The 16784-nt window shown below is 42.8% G+C and overlaps 1 protein-coding gene across 10 annotated transcripts in view; it reads left to right on the forward strand.

Moving 5' to 3' along the window:
• The window catches only part of usp9 (ubiquitin specific peptidase 9), a 66239-nt gene that overhangs the window by 42454 nt on the left and 7001 nt on the right, over positions 1-16784 (forward strand). For all 10 annotated transcript variants that reach the window (XM_077579793.1, XM_077579791.1, XM_077579792.1 and 7 more), the window contains 23 exons: positions 31-271; positions 1397-1546; positions 1651-1771; positions 2399-2529; positions 5085-5363; positions 5457-5582; positions 9227-9364; positions 9442-9608; positions 9720-9828; positions 9907-10053; positions 10150-10296; positions 10530-10737; positions 11019-11239; positions 11319-11506; positions 11572-11745; positions 12087-12228; positions 12333-13089; positions 14322-14445; positions 14511-14736; positions 14826-14955; positions 15047-15232; positions 15683-15903; positions 15990-16078. In XM_077579793.1, coding sequence (XP_077435919.1) covers positions 31-271; positions 1397-1546; positions 1651-1771; positions 2399-2529; positions 5085-5363; positions 5457-5582; positions 9227-9364; positions 9442-9608; positions 9720-9828; positions 9907-10053; positions 10150-10296; positions 10530-10737; positions 11019-11239; positions 11319-11506; positions 11572-11745; positions 12087-12228; positions 12333-13089; positions 14322-14445; positions 14511-14736; positions 14826-14955; positions 15047-15232; positions 15683-15903; positions 15990-16078 — 4422 coding nt within the window. The remainder of the gene's footprint in view (positions 1-30; positions 272-1396; positions 1547-1650; positions 1772-2398; positions 2530-5084; positions 5364-5456; positions 5583-9226; positions 9365-9441; positions 9609-9719; positions 9829-9906; positions 10054-10149; positions 10297-10529; positions 10738-11018; positions 11240-11318; positions 11507-11571; positions 11746-12086; positions 12229-12332; positions 13090-14321; positions 14446-14510; positions 14737-14825; positions 14956-15046; positions 15233-15682; positions 15904-15989; positions 16079-16784) is intronic.

A 16784-nucleotide genomic window follows, 5' to 3' on the forward strand; every position in this document is an offset into this window, starting at 1 on the left:
TATTCCTAAATGTTTTCATTTCTTTTTCAGGGCATTTCGAGGAAAGCATATCACGTTAATCGTGCGCTTCCCCAACCAGGGGCGCCAGGTGGACGACCTGGATATCTGGTCGCACACAAACGACACAATTGGCTCAGTGCGACGTGGAATCCTAAACCGCATCAAAGCGAATGCTGCACATACCAAGATAGAGCTCTTCATCGGAGGGGAGATGGTCGACCCTGCTGATGACAGGAAGCTGATTGGACAGCTCAACTTGAAAGACAAAACGGTAACTTTCATATTTCTTTTTGTATTATAACGCCCAGGGTTCAAAAGGTTTCTTTAAAAATGTATTCCTATACAGTTACTAGTTACTTGTTGACAAAAAAATATTAGTAACATAATCCAAATACCATAATATCAGTCATGTAACTTGAATACTTTTAATCACTTCTGGATTACTCCAATATCAAATATGTTGGGGGGAAAAAAATGAAAAAATCGGTATGATATATATTTGTCTGGGATGGATTTGGAATGCTGGAGGGAGCCTGAGCACCTGCAATTCAAATCCAAAATGCAACAACTATGCAGGAGACATGCCCAACCCCTGGGCACTATGCTGAATTGCTAGACAGAAAGATGCAGATGGATGGATAGATAGATTTAAGTTTGAGTTGCATGAGGGAAGCTGTAACACTTATGGGGGATGGATGGATAGTGACAGAAAGTAGATTGACTAGCTTCATAAAATGTTTCGAGCCTTTCCACATGACTAGTTTGTTACAACTTGTGAAAGTTAGAAAAGAGAAGTTTGTTTCACTGCACTACTTTCTACTTTCTATTGTTCACTAACTGCGCTTACGCAAACGCTTTTTTTGAATGTTTACTTAAATGTTACGCGACAAGCTATATTAATTGTGATGACACTTCGCCCCTTTCGTACTCTTGACAAAGTTTTCTCCCAGGATTGTGCTTATTCCACAAACGCAGTATTAAGAGTCCCTTGTTTTGACTACTGCTGGCACTTGAAATGTATTGTTGCATAAAATAAAATGAAGTCGAATTTTATGGGTTTTGCTCCCCTTTAAAATATCTGTGGTGGAGAGTAAGAGTTATTAGAGAGGTTTTAATAAATGGAGCAAAATCTCAAGAGCTAAGGCAGACTGGACCCACACAACATTGTGGGACGATCACGTCAGTCTACGTTAATTGTTGAAGACACTGTCATCACATAGGTGTAGGTGCTGCTTTTTTAGTTGGCAACAGTGGTCCAATGGGTTCAGCAGGAAATTAGTGAATACCTGTGCACTGTTTTGAATGGAAAAAGGGAGTTGTCCATTAGGCCAGTTGCAATATGAGATTTCATATGTTACAATAGAACAGTGTTGGTAATTTTGTCATCCTCCTTTAGCTGATCACGGCCAAGCTAACTCAGGTGAGCACCAACATGCCCTCCAGCCCGGACAGCTCGTCCGACTCTTCCACTGGTTCACCTGGTAACCATGGCAACCACTACGGCGATGGGCCCAACCCTGAAGTGGAGAGTTGTCTTCCTGGTGTGGTGAGTTTGTATATGGTCACTTTATGAAGAGTTTCATCACAAGTTGATGTTTAAATGTCATGGTGTTTGAAGAACGTCTCTTTGAGTAACGTCCTGTTTTGCAGATCATGTCGCTGCACCTACGTTACATCTCCTTCCTGTGGCAGGTGGCTGACCTGGGTTGCCAACTTAACATGCCCCTACTTAGAGACGGAGCCAGAGTTCTCATGAAACTCATGCCTCCAGGTACATGTTTAATGTGCTTTCATTATAAGGCTGTCTTTTCAGTTCAGGGAAGCATAAAACCTAATACTAGGTTCAGACGTAGCACGATAGCCCTGCATGGTTAACGTGCTTTTGTTTGCAGGGTGACCACACCAGGCTTGCTTTGAGCGAGGAAAAAAAAGTTTCAACATTGCTAGTCAGTCTTGTGACCGGTGGTTGTGTTGGCTTCTAAATGCTATTTTTGTTTACAGTTCAACAGCTGTAAACAAGCAATACACTCATCATATAAATAAACCAACTCACTCCCCATTCTTCAAGCCTGCTCCTCTTTTGGCTTGTTTCTGGCCGCTTTTGCACACTGGCTGTGTTGTACACCTCACAGTCTCACACACTGCATGTGACAAAGTACATTCTCGATCCTCATTGGCTGTCGCCGAGACGACACCACCAAAAGTTCACTTTAGCCTGACATGGGCGAAGGAGCAAAATGTACTCTTCAAACGCATTGCACTGCACACAGTCGCTGTGACTGTGCAGACTGCATTGACTTTATATGGAAACACGCTGCCAGAAACATCCAGTTTGCGTCGGTCTGACCGCAGCATAACTGCTACACTGCTTGTTTATTATTTTTTGTACTTCTTACAGATAACACTACTGTGGAGAATCTGCGTGCTGTGTGTTTAGACCATGCCAAGCTCGGGGAAAACAGCCTCAGCCCTTCACTGGACTCTCGCTTCTTTGGTCCGTCACCCTCACAAGTGCTCTACCTCATTGAGGTACAACTCCATATAAATTACAAAAAGTGGTATGAAAAAGTGTGCACCCCCGTCCTTTTTTTTTTTTGGGAGCATTAATATTATTTGGTCCATTTGCAATGCCACCATTTGTTTGAACCCACCCATGTTTTCATTTGATCAAAAGTATTGGAGCACTTCTTCTTTTCCTTTCGGCTTTTCCCTTCAGGGGTCTCCACAACGAATCAGTTGCCTCCATCTAACCCTGTCCTCTGCATCCTCTGCGCTCACATCAACTACCTGCATGTCCTCTTTAACTACATCCATAAACCTCCTCTTTGGTCTTCCTCTAGACCTCCTGCCCGGCATTTAGAAACTAAGCATCCTTCTGCCAATATACTCACTAACTCTCCTCTGGACATGTCCAAACCATCTTAGTCTGGCCTCTCTGCCTTTATCTCCAAAGCCTCTAACATGTGCTATCCCTCTGATGTACTCGTTCCTGATTCTATCCATCCTGGTCACTCCCAAAGAGAACCTCAGCATCTTCATCCCTGCCACCTCCAGCTCTGCATCCTGTCTTTTCCTCAGCGGCGCTGACTCCAGACCAAACAACATCGCTGGTCTCACCATAGTTTTATAAACCTTTTCTTTCATTTTAGCTGAAACTCTTCTATCACACATCACACTTGACACTTTTCTCCACCGGGTCCTGCTTGCCTGCACACGCTTCTTCACTTCACTTCTTTTCCACACTCTCCATTGCTCTGGACTGTTTGTTACTAAAAACTCATCCACCTTGGTCCCTTTTCCCTGTAACCTCACTCTTCCACTTGGGTCCCTCCCATTCACACACAGCTACTCCATCTTGCTACGGCAAACCTTCACACCTGTAGCTTCTCCTCCACCTGTTTACTGCTCACTACAGATCACAATGTCATCTGCAAACATCATAGTCCATGCAGATTCCTGTCTAACCTTGTCTGTAATCATCTCCATTACCATAGCAACAAGAATTGGAGCACACATTACTGAATTAAACATTTATTTAAAATACAAAAACTATTCAATACTTGGTGGCATAACCCTTACTTGAAATAACTGGCACCAAGCCTCCCACCTTTTGACTTCACCAGACTCTTGCATTCTTTTTTTTTTAAATGCTTTGAGAGGTCTTTTCTCCAGCCTCTTTCGTAGTTCGTTTGTTTCTGAGAATTTCTTCCTTCAGTCTCCTCTTGAGGAAATGAAATGCATGCTCTATTGGGTTAAGGTACAGTGATTGAGTTAAGGTACAGTGATTTACTTGGCCAGTCTAAGACCTTAGACTTTTTCCCTATGTTAAAGTCTTGTGTTTGCAGTGCGTTTTAGGCCATTGTCTTGTTGAAGCTTCTCATGATCAGTTTGGATGTATTTTTCTGTGAATTGCCAGACAAAATGGTTTTGTAGACTTCAGAATTTATTCTGCTGCTGCATTCATGAGTACATCTTCTATAAACACGAGTGAGCCTCTTCCAGACACAGCCATGCAAGCCTAATCTATGACAATATTGCCACCATGCTTCACAGATGAGCTTGTTTTGGAACACATGCAGATCCTTTCTTTCTTCTTTGGCGTTTGCATGACATTGGTACTCTAAATGCAATCTAGCCTTGCGGTAATTTTGCTTATGAATGGTTCGCATCTATTATGGCCTTTCAGTGTTTCCCACACCATGTTAATACTTGGTCGGGCCACCCAAGTAAATTGGCCACCACCCAAGTAGATTTCAAGAAAATGTAATAAAAAAATATATATATATATATTTAAAAAAATGTTACGACCAGATATACTGCATTCAACATTAGTTTGCCTTCACTCACTTGTGGATCATGAGGTTAGAGGAGACGCAAGTAGCAGGACTGAGAACACCCACCCGAGTCCACCCACAAGTAGATTTCAAATCTGTGGGAAATGCTGCCTTTATATTAACTGTCTTCTTTAAACAGTGGATTGTGATACCTTCATGCCTTCCCTATGGAGGTTGTTAGTGTTGTCACCGACTGTTGTCTTTGGGTGTTTCTTCACAACTCTCACAATAGCTGGGTTTACATGTAATTTGTTTTGTCAGTCCGATAGTCATTCAGAATAATTTCAATCAGTGGTCACCTGTTTACCTGTGACGTGATCCATTTCGATATGCCGTTTACATGCTCCACTATCTAAATCAGATCAGCCGTGTTACAGCCATGGAATGCACAGAGATCAATGTAAACGTCACGTAATTTATCAAGACGTGGGTTCGTTCATCTATTAAGCACAGTAGTTGTGATCGTTTTGACACTTGCATTAAAGCAACATCTTGATTAAAAATAAGTTCCAAGTACTGAAGCAATTTCTCCTGTCGCAGAGGAGATGCTGTCATTCTGAACGTGCATAAACGACATCACGATGCAATAATGTCAGAACCAGAGCATGAGCAGAGCGGTCGCAGCTTTTAAGATTTTGTGTTTTAAATGTTTTTAGAGCTTTTTAAAACCGTTCGTTTTCAAAATTGCTCTATATACCAGATTGGCTGTAGGCTTCCTGCCCGTTTTCACTGTTCTTGCCTGTGTTCCAGGTTGTGTATGCTTTGTTGATGCCGGCCAGCGCCACTCTGGGCGAGGATGCTAGTGACTTCCAGTACAACTTCCTGAAGAGCGGTGGCTTGCCGCTTGTGTTGAGCATGCTCACACGGAACAACTTCTTGCCATCAGCCGACATGGAGACGCGGCGCGGGGCTTACCTCAATGCACTGAAAATCGCCAAACTCCTCCTCACCGCCGTAGGATTTGGCCATGTGAAAGCTGTGGCAGAGGCCTGCCAGCCCAACGCTGAGGGAAATATCCCTGTTTCCCCGGTAAACCTACAGATTGGGCTCACAAATAATTCCTAAACATTTTATTGAAAATGTACTAATCATAATCCTTCTCAACTCTCCAATTCACAACAGATTAATCAGGCCACTCACGATCAGGCTCTGGTGCTGCAGAACGCCCTGCAAAACATCCCAAATCCTGCCTCAGAATGTATGCTGCGCAATGTAGCCATCCGACTGGCGCAACAGATTTCTGATGAGGTAACTGCAAAGAATCGAATGAATACATTCTGTAGGGGGTTGAAATCTGAATATACACAGATACTTAAATGTTCTTAATTTGAAGATTCTTGTAAAGAAGCCTCAAAGACATGTCATGCTCAAATTAATTAAGGAAACCTTCGGCTCTGCATTAGTAGTTCTATATTGCTGAATGTTTCAATTAAGTATCATTTGTTCAGGGTAAAAATACCAATAACTCATTACACATACAACAGTTCACAGGTGGACAAAATTGTTGGCACCTTTGGTAATGAAAGAAAAATAATCATAAAAATAGCTTTAGAATTATGGTTGAACAGAATTTTTCAAAATGCACTGGACAAAAATGATGGTGCCTTTAACTTAAAAGATGTTTTTTTTTAAATACTGAGGCAATTACGGCAATCAATTTTTGTAAATTTCAATGAGACTAATCTGCACCTCTAAGTAGGTATGTTGGGCCATCCACTCTTCATGAGCAAACTCTTCCAGTTGTCTAAGGTTTGAAGACTCCAGATGGCATGTTGCAGCACCTTCCACAGGTGTTAAATAGGATTTAGGTCAGGGCTCATAGAAGGCCACAGAATAGTCCCAATTCTTGGGTGTTTTGGGTTATTATGCTGTTGCAAGACCTGCAGCTAAGACCAAACTGACACTGGGCAGCACATTTCTCTCTAGATACCTTGATAGTCAGTTTCATTTTACCATCCACAGATTCCAGACATGTGCCAGAAAAGCGGCTCTAAAGAATAACACTGCCTTGTCCATGTTTCATAGTGTTCTTTTCTTGGTATGCTTCATTTGTTTTGTTTTTGTTTTTGTTTTTTAATGATTTTATTTCGACTGTGGTGTCCTGACTCCTTAATGGTTGTCTCCCCGTGATGTCCACTTTGACTCAAACAGTGGTCACTGATGTACCTTGATTTTGGAATTCACAATTCATTTCTTTGGAGGTAGTTTTGGCCACCTCCAGAGAAATTGCCTATAATCCAGGGAATGTTAAATTTCTTAATATGTGCAACTGTAGTCACAGGAACATGAAGCTGCTTGGAGATGGTCTTATAGCCTTAACTTTAATGTGCTTTTATATAAATGTATTTCTAATGTCCTGAGCCACCTTGCTCCTTCACATTCTGTATTCTATGTTCAGTGTGGTACAAAGCATGTCACCAATCCTCACAGCGACAACTTCTCAACCTTTAAATAGGCCAAATGAGTGCGTAAGTTTATACACCTGTGATGCTAATTAGAGGACACACCTTGCTTGAGCATGTCGGTATGGTCAAATTAAAATTAATCAAGGTCAAGTTTATTATGGTTTTAACGAACATTTGTTGTCTACATGTCTATGTTCAAACAGGACCCCAACAATGCCGGTAGAACTAAGAAATGAGTGATATGAACATTAGCCCAAGAAATAAAGAGGATTCATGTGAAACGATTGAGAAAACCCTGTGTCCAAATTCACAAGGCTAGGTCCTCCGAAGGCCGAAGTTACATGACATCACTCCCAGCGCGACTCGACAGCACACACGGATTTACATATGAATGGACTGTCAATGCTGCTTATCGGTAGCGCATTGACCAAGAGTCCAAAGCAGCTACGGTTACACACGTTCAGGAAATTACCCAGCGTGCTTATCCTCCAAATGAAAAGTAACAGTTTCAATCCATTCCCAGCTGTCTCTGAACAGCAAGCTGGGCCAACAGGTGGTTATACCTCGCTTCTTGACCCTACTGTCACATTGCACTGCCCTGTCACTGAGTGACATCATGCGGCCAACAAATTCACCCTTCGGAGGACCCAGCCTTGTGAATTCGGACACAGGGATATAAAATGGCAAAACGTTTACCCCATTGGCCATATTCTCTCAAAAGGAATAAAGGTCCAAACACAAGGTCCATAAATGGATTGATGGATGAAATCTTCTCAATGGACAAAACATGTCTTCTGTGCAAAATCCCTAACTTGTCCTCAAGGAGTGCCTCTTGTGGCTATTAACTACCATATTTTCACGACCATAAAGCGCAGTCACAGTTACTGGTGCCATTTCTGTTTAACACACACATAAGGCGCACCGCACTATTAGGCGTACGCACGGTTAAACATACGCTAGCTTAAAACATATGGTAGCATGCTATTATGCTAAAACATATGCTAGTGCTAGCGCATGTTTTTTGAAAGGCAGCGATCGGAACAAAACTGAGTTTGGTTGAAGTAACAATGTAAACAGTGAGTTCAGTTGTACTTGAAGTATATAACAATGTACTCACATTGCTTTTGATCAATCCTAATCCACAAATTAGTCATAGTCCTCATGATCGTCTGTTTCAGAAACAAACAACTGGGCAAGTTCTCCATCAAACATGCCATCTCATTGTCAGAGTCACTCTCGTTGTCGTGTCCTCGGAAATGATGCTGAAGGCTTTTGCGTTACCCAAGCATTCACGATCCATTGACAAATTGGGGCATAACTTGCATGGTGCTCCCTCCCATTCTTTGTAAAGCTGTGTTCGCTAGCCTCCCGGAATGATAGCAAGCGCTGCGTTCATTTGCCGAACTTTATTTTTCACAGCGGCTGGAGATACGGAAGGAAAGGTGATGCGTGGGGAAAAAACAATCTGGTGTCTTTAGTATGTGGTGTGATCTGTTTAGCTACACTGTGTAGACTTGCACTACTTCAAAGTGACTTTTGCGATGTCTGTTTCTGTAAGTGCACGCTGTTCAATAAAGCATTTAAAAAAGAAAGGTGGGAAAAGGAAACAATACACTACTGTATGTAGTAGTTTAGCCCGGACACCCCTTTGCATTTGGTATGTTCCATTTCCCTCACTCCCTGCGTAAGCAGACCGCTCTGTTTTGGAGAGAGCTGTCAATCAAACAACTAACTTGTAAGTGGCTTGTTAAGCTCTGAAACGAGCAAAAAAGAAAAAAAGAGGACACATACTCACTGAACATGCATGCTTTAGCGCCATGGCATAAGTTTGAACACAATTCACGATTGGCAGAGCAAAGGGGGATGGGGGTGGGGCAGAGGGAGAGGAGGGGCTGGAGAACCCACCAAGTTGACTCTTCCGTGCTCTCATGTCTGTCCTCAGTCAGGTCCGCCTTTCTTGTATCTAAGCAATGTGTGCAGAAGTCCTTTCACACAGTCAGATTATGGACCTTGGTCCACACACAAGGCGCACCTCACTATTAGGCGCACAGTCGATTTTTGAGAAAATTTAAGACTTTAAATTGTGCCTTTATAGTTGTGAAAATACGGTACATCAATTAACTGTATCCCTTAACTACTATTTTTACAGTAATGAAGAACAAAAATACATTCCCCTTCAAAATGTTTTTAACCCAAAATAAATTGCCTGAAAATTATAACTTAATTCATACACATGTAATAATGTCTTTATTGTACTTTTGAACCAAATTAAAAATATGATAAAAATGAAGAAAATAAATGAGATGCCTTATGGCAGTTACACTAGGTGTACCATCGTTTTTATCCAGGACTGTTTTCATCAAAATATTTATGATGAACCACAGTTCAAAAGCAATGTCTGATTTTCATTAGATTTCTTTTTTTACTAGTACTATTATTAATTTGTCCACATATGTATATTAACAGATTTTGTTGTGCCACTCTCAGAATTTTTTTCAGACATCTAAGTCTATTCCTGACATCTGTGTAATCCGAGCGGTACAAAAAATAATTTGGGCATCAGGCTGTGGCACGGTGCAGCTTGTCTTCAGTTCTAATGAGGATATCAGTAAGATATACGAGAAGGTAAATATTAAGTTAGCTTGACTGGGAACTTTTTAATGGCAACTGCATTCTTTAAAAATGTTGTTTTCCCGTGTTAGACAAACGCAGCTAAGGAACCAGATGGTGAAGATGAGCAGGTGTGTTGCGAGGCCTTGGAAGTGATGACGTTGTGTTTTGCCTTGATGCCCACAGCACTTGACACCCTCAGTAAAGAGAGGGCTTGGCAATCCTTCATTATAGACTTGCTGCTACACTGCCACAGCAAGTAAGTGCACCAATATGTGTTGGATATTTTAAGCATAAATGTCAGATAAGCAGCACAATGGGTTGACATTTGTAGTTTTTTTTATAGAACTGTTGTCTGTGCCTTTGGCAGATCTGTGCGTCAGATGGCCCAGGAGCAGTTTTTCCTGATGGCAACCAGGTGTTGCATGGGCCATCGACCACTCCTCTTCTTCATTACCCTCCTTTTCACTGTTCTGGGCGTGAGTGACAAAAATGTAACATGTAGTGCTCCTTTGCTAGATGCTGGTCTCATCCTAATGTTCCTGACCTGTGTGCAGACCACCGCTAAGGAGCGAGCTAAACATGCCGGGGACTACTTTACTTTGCTGCGGCATCTCCTGAACTATGCCTACAACAGCAACATCAACCTGCCAAATGCCGAGGTGCTGCTCAACAATGAGATCGACTGGCTCAAAAGGATAAGGGTAGGCTATCCTGTCTTGTCTCAGGTTAGCATGGGACTCGTTTTTGTTGTCACCATAGTGAATGTGAGCTGACGTTACTGATCCTTAATCTACTAGGATGAAGTCAAGAGGACAGGGGAGACCGGTGTGGAGGAGACCATCTTGGAAGGCCACCTTGGTGTCACCAAGGAGCTTCTAGCCTTCCAGACTCCTGAGAAGAAGTATTACATAGGCTGTGAGAAAGGAGGAGCTAACCTCATAAAGGTACACCTGATAGATGTCGATCCTATTTGCATTTTATGCTTAATGCTCATGAGTTTAAGGGAAGTGTTGCACAAAAGCCAGGATTTTTCCACTTCTGGGGTGGGGGGGTTGTCTATATAAAAGACAATACTCAGTTCTTCCAACAGCAGTTCTTCCATCCTGATTTGTTGAAAACATTGATTGTTGTACATCAAGTATTATATAGATAATAAAATGATTTTTTTCCTCATCAGGAGCTGATTGATGACTTCATCTTCCCGGCATCAAACGTTTACCTGCAGTACATGAAGAGTGGAGAGTTCCCCACGGAGCAGGCCATTCCAGTGTGCAGCACCCCGGCCTCCATCAACGCTGGATTTGAGCTCCTGGTAGCGCTGGCTGTCGGCTGTTTCCGCAACCTCAAGCAGATAGTCGACACACTCACAGACATGTACTATTTGGGTATGTTGATGTCTTACAGCAGGGTTTCTTCCAACTCAAAGTCCAATAAGAAATTTATTTTCTCATTGGGATCCAAACTTACACACTTATTTCAGTGCTTATAGTGTATTGCAAAATTTACAAACTGAAGAATACAGTTATGTGCCTGCTTTTGCCATGTCAATCTGTGACCCAATATAAACTGCTGTTGCATTTTGCGTCCCAACCCTCAGTTTGGAATCCCTTGTCTTAAAAGATGTCTCACGCGAGGACATTTTTAGATCTTTCTTGTCTCTTTCCAGGCTGTGAAATGTTGACGGAGTGGGAGTACCTGCCTCCGGTGGGCCCAAGGCCAAATAAAGGCTTTGTGGGTTTGAAGAATGCTGGGGCCACATGTTACATGAACTCTGTAATTCAGCAGCTGTACATGATCCCTCCCATTCGCAACGGCATCCTGGCCATTGAGGGCACGGGTACCGATGTGGATGATGACATGTCAGGCGATGAGAAGCAAGAGAATGAGGTGCTGACAGCTAAGGAATAGTTTAGGTTTAATGGCAAATGTGGCATTGTGGAAACTTTTTTAGCTTTTGTTCCAACAGACGAATGTGGATCCTCGTGATGAGGTGTTCAGCTATCACCACCAGTTTGACGATAAGCCTGCCAGCAAAGCAGAAGACAGGAAAGAGTACAACATTGGAGTATTGCGTCACCTGCAGGTCATCTTTGGCCACCTGGCTGCTTCCAGACTTCAGTACTATGTCCCGAGGGGCTTCTGGAAACAATTCAGGTATGTAATTGTCATTTCTACTGGTTTGGTTTGGAAAAGCTTATCAATGCTTTCTACTACTGCAGGTTATGGGGTGAACCAGTGAATCTAAGAGAGCAGCATGACGCTTTAGAGTTTTTCAATTCTTTGGTGGATAGTCTGGATGAAGCACTGAAGGCCTTGGGTCATCCTGCTATGCTCAGCAAGGTGCTAGGAGGCTCCTTTGCCGATCAGAAGATCTGCCAGGGATGCCCTCACAGGTGAGTTTTGTTTTGTATCCCAAAGTGGGCCTTTTACAAGAACACAATATTTTTAGAATACAAATCCAACCTCAGTCAATCATCAAATATTATTAGTACCTGTATTTTTTCTTGTTGTGTCCCACCTGAAACATTTCCACTGCCCACCAGTTTTGAATCACTAATTTAGAAGATTTAGAAAACTCCTGCTCTGTGGGACAGCTTGTTATTGTATGATGTCGATTCAAAAACAAGGATGTGCTGTAGGATCAATAGTTTGTCACCATCTATGACTCTGAAGGTATAAACTCTGCGTTCTTGTAAAAAAATATATATATATTTTTTTTAACCTTTGTTTTTAGATACGAGTGTGAGGAGTCATTCACAACACTTAATGTAGACATCAGAAACCACCAGAACCTTTTGGACTCCATGGAGCAGTATGTCAAAGGAGATCTACTTGAGGGAGCCAATGCATACCACTGTGAGAAGTGTAATAAGAAGGTAAGATAACACCTCTTTTTTTTTTTTTTCTTTGCATAAAATGTTTTTGATGTAATTGCCAGATTTCTCATGAATGTTTTTTTTCCCCGTCTTCCCCTGCTTAGGTGGACACTGTCAAGCGTCTCCTGATCAAGAAGCTGCCGCCGGTCCTTGCCATCCAACTCAAGCGCTTCGACTACGATTGGGAGCGGGAATGTGCCATCAAGTTCAACGACTACTTTGAATTCCCGAGGGAGTTGGACATGGAGCCATACACGGTAGCCGGCGTGGCCAAGATTGAGGGCGATGACGTCAACCCGGAGAACCAAGTGATCCAGCAGAATGAGCCCTCTGAACCCACGCCTGTGGGCAGCTCCAAGTACCGTTTGGTGGGGGTCCTGGTCCACTCGGGCCAGGCCAGCGGTGGACATTACTACTCATACATCATCCAAAGAAATGGCGGCGATGGCGAAAAGAACCGCTGGTATAAGTTTGACGACGGCGATGTAACAGAATGCAAGATGGACGACGAGGAGGAAATGAAGAACCAGTGCTTCGGTGGTGAATACATGGGCGAGGTGTTTGATCACATGATGAAAAGGATGTCGTACCGCAGACAGAAACGATGGTGGAACGCCTACATCCTTTTCTATGAGCGTATGGACTCCCTAGACAAGGACAGCGAGCTTGTCAAGTACATCTCGGAGTTGACTATCTCCACCGCCAAGCCACATCAGGTCAAGATGCCTGGTGTCATTGAGTGCAGCGTCCGCAAGCAGAACGTCCAATTTATGCACAACCGAATGCAATACAGCCTGGAATATTTCCAGTTCATTAAGAAACTTCTGACCTGTAACAGTGTCTATTTAAACCCTCCTCCAGGTGAGCAGTGCAAAAATAATCACAAGAACACCAGCAGACACAAACTTTTGAAACCTTGTGTGGGCATATTATAAATACCATATGATCTCAAATCCTTCTACTAAAGACAATCACCTCAAATAGATGCCACCTTTTCCCCATCGGGGGGGGTAGAAGAAGTCTTAAGCACCTCAGTTCATAACCACTATTGTTCACACACTGACATTATATAGTTAACTGCTGAGCCAGTATGAACAATTTTGCCCATCAAAATGTCAGCACCCACCACCAGAGCACAATGTTTCAGATGACGTGTAAACTGCACGATACAAATGAGTCTCCATTATGTGGGAACTTCATTTAACGGCAATATGCATTCCAGATTCTAGATACTGGAATTTCGCTGCTTTTCCCCATCATAACAATTCGTGGTTCTAAACTCCAGTTTCTTATGAGATGGTGTCTCGTCTGATGGTGATTATCGTCCCGGTTATGTGATCACTGCACTATGTTGTGTGTGTTAATTATATTTAAATGAACTGCTGAGAAAGATATTACGGAAAGAAGAATTAGTGGAGAGACGCAGTAAGACCCAGCTGCCGAGAACTAGGCTGGGTATTACCAACAACCTCATGATACGTATTGCATATTGAATTGTGACACCTGTATAGGGATACATGACCTTCAAGGTGATATAAGTCACGATATTTTACATTAAACAAATTTTAATGAAAACAGTTATATCTATACTTAAATATGTATTACTATACAGGATAGCAAAAAAAAAAAATTCTTGTAATGTTAGTAGTGCTTCCGGTTTACCACTGGCGCCATGCGTGGCCAAAATGTGTGCCCTACACGGCAAGGAGCAGCTTTCTCGGAGGCGCCGGGAAACTTTACAAATGGATGTGCAATATCGATTCTGTATCTGTGTATTGTAAAGAGGCCCACAACAAAATATTCTCTTATCTATTTTTTTTTTAAAGCACACCTACTGATAACTGCCTCAGTCTACAGTGTGTTAGCCACAACATTCTGTTCTGTTCAAACTGTGTTGACTTTTTAGCAAAAAAGCTAAACATTTCAACATTAAACAAAAAGAATGTCCTCCTACGTATAGTTGAACAAACAAATTAAATGGATATAGTTAATTGATTTTGTTGCGCCGTGGACAAGCGGTTAAGAAAATGGATGGATGTTTTGAAGTGCTTAGACACAGCTGGTCCAAGCCCTGCTCTTTGTCTCTTTATCAGGACAAGACCACCTTCTGCCAGAGGCAGAGGAGATTGCTATGATAAGTGCTCAGCTGGCTGCTCGCTTCCTCTTTAGCACAGGCTTCCACACCAAGAAAGTAGTCAGAGGTCCTGCCAGTGATTGGTAAGTTTTTTCCACATGATTTCTGCCTCCATTTTGTCTTCTAAACATGCTTTCTCCATTATAAGGTATGACGCTCTCTGCATCCTGCTGAGACACAGTAAGAATGTACGTTACTGGTTTGCACACAACGTCCTGTTTGCTTACCCCAACCGCTTCTCCGAGTACCTACTGGAGTGCCCGAGCGCTGAGGTGCGTGGCGCCTTTGCCAAGCTCATAGTTTTCATCGCTCATTTCTCGCTGCAAGATGGCCCCTGCCCCTCCCCCACCGCCTCGCCTGGAACCTCTGCTCAGGTTCAGCTTTTTGTTGATGGATTTTAAGATGATTTGAGAGGTTTTCTGCTTGATAGATTTGAAGTCACTAATTGTATTTTGTTGATTAGGGCTGTGATAACCTCAGTCTAAGTGACCACCTTTTAAGAGCTGTCCTCAACTTGCTCAGACGAGAGGTTTCTGAACACGGCCGTCACCTGCAACAGTACTTCAACCTCTTTGTCATGTATGCCAATCTGGGTAAGGAGCGTACAGCCCACCTATCATGTACACCTGCTGTGATTTAGTGGATTTATCGTGTGCATTCATTATGTTCCCCCGCCCCACATAGGCTTAGCAGAAAAGACCCAGCTGCTAAAGCTGAATGTGCCTGCTACGTTCATGCTAGTGGCGCTGGACGAAGGCCCTGGCCCCCCCATCAAGTACCAGTATGCTGAGCTGGGCAAGCTCTACACGGTGGTCTCCCAACTGGTCCGCTGCTGTGACGTATCCTCACGCATGCAGTCCTCCATCAACGGTGTGTTTTGCTCTTTCAGTTGCCTGAATTCAGACAAATACAACACCAGAACTTGAACACTAGTTGTTTTCCCCTACTATAGTGCAGTTTTTTTATGTTGGATATTTAAAAAAAAAAAAATAGTCGCATGCAGACTAAGTCAACTGCCCAAACACCAAACATAATTCCTATTAGCATGCTTGTGTCCATTAGAGTAAAAACTTGGATTATTACTTTTCTTTTATGGTGTGAAACGATGCCAAGCCATCAGTGATTCATACCCTAACTAGAGTGCCCCATGAGGATCATCATCCTTGCTCAGGATTTAGTGACTGACAAACCAGCCACTCTTTGCTTCTGTGCTGTGTTGCCAGAGCTTTGAGCTGAGGGCTCAATCTCAGGAAAATAAATTAAAATCATATTAAGTCCCCCCCTCCCCAATTTCTAATAATTGCTCACCCATCTCTGCAGGTAACCCCCCTCTGCCTAACCCCTATGGGGACACCAACCTGACAGCCCCGGTAATGCTGGTGCAGCAGCTTGTGGCTGAGATCCTGTTTGTGAGGACCAGTTATGTGAAGAAGATCATCGAGGACTGCAGCAACTCTGAGGAGACGGTGAAGCTGCTCCGCTTCAGCTGCTGGGAGAACCCCCAGTTTTCCTCCACTGTGCTCAGTGAGCTACTGTGGCAGGTAAAACCTCTAATCACCACCACCACCAGGGATTTCCTATTTGTTGCATGTGAGCTCAAATGAAGTGTTTGTTTGGCTGTGCACAGGTGGCATACTCGTATAATTATGAGTTGAGGCCCCACTTGGACTTGCTGCTACAGATCCTTCTTATTGAGGACTCCTGGCAAACGCACAGGTCAGACTCTATTTCTAAGCTGGGGAACGATTCATTGTCTGAATAGTTGTTTGTCCGTGCATGCATTTTTTTCTTTTTTATAATGCTGGAACAGATTCTGTGCGTATTGTTATATTAATTATGTGGGTAACATGGTCTTTCACGTTCCATCTTTTGGCAACTAATGTTAAGCTGCCATCATCCAATAAATTTATCTTGTTAGTTGATGCCAGTAAAAAGTTGCTCAATTGGACCTGACATTAGTTTAGTTTAGACCAACACTAACAATGTGTGTGGATATTCTCATTCATCCAGGTAATTTCAATCTCGGCATTGAATCAATTGCAACTGGGCTGCTTTGCTTGACTTAAAAGACGTTTTGCCTCTTATGCAAGTAGGCATCATCAGTGCATGCAACAAGGTTTGGCTGGGACTGCACCTGCCTAAGTGGGGGAAACCAACTATTTATGCTCCAAGTTGGAGGCACATCCCAGACCACGAATGGTATAATTCTTTTAAACTGCAAAACAGCAACCATTAAGGTCTCTCAAAAAGAGGCCGCTGTCTGTCAAAAAGTTGTTGGTTGGAAAATATATATAATATAATAAATATTCATTTGCAAAAAGGTAGTGGAGCTACATCCGCAGTCAACGGGGACTGTTGCAGCCAAAATAGTTTTTTGGGGATAGATGAAAGGACGGCGTTGTATGTCGGGCATAGGTGGTCT

This window comes from Vanacampus margaritifer, chromosome 11 (assembly GCF_051991255.1).
Source record: "Vanacampus margaritifer isolate UIUO_Vmar chromosome 11, RoL_Vmar_1.0, whole genome shotgun sequence".
Lineage (NCBI taxonomy): Eukaryota > Metazoa > Chordata > Actinopteri > Syngnathiformes > Syngnathidae > Vanacampus > Vanacampus margaritifer.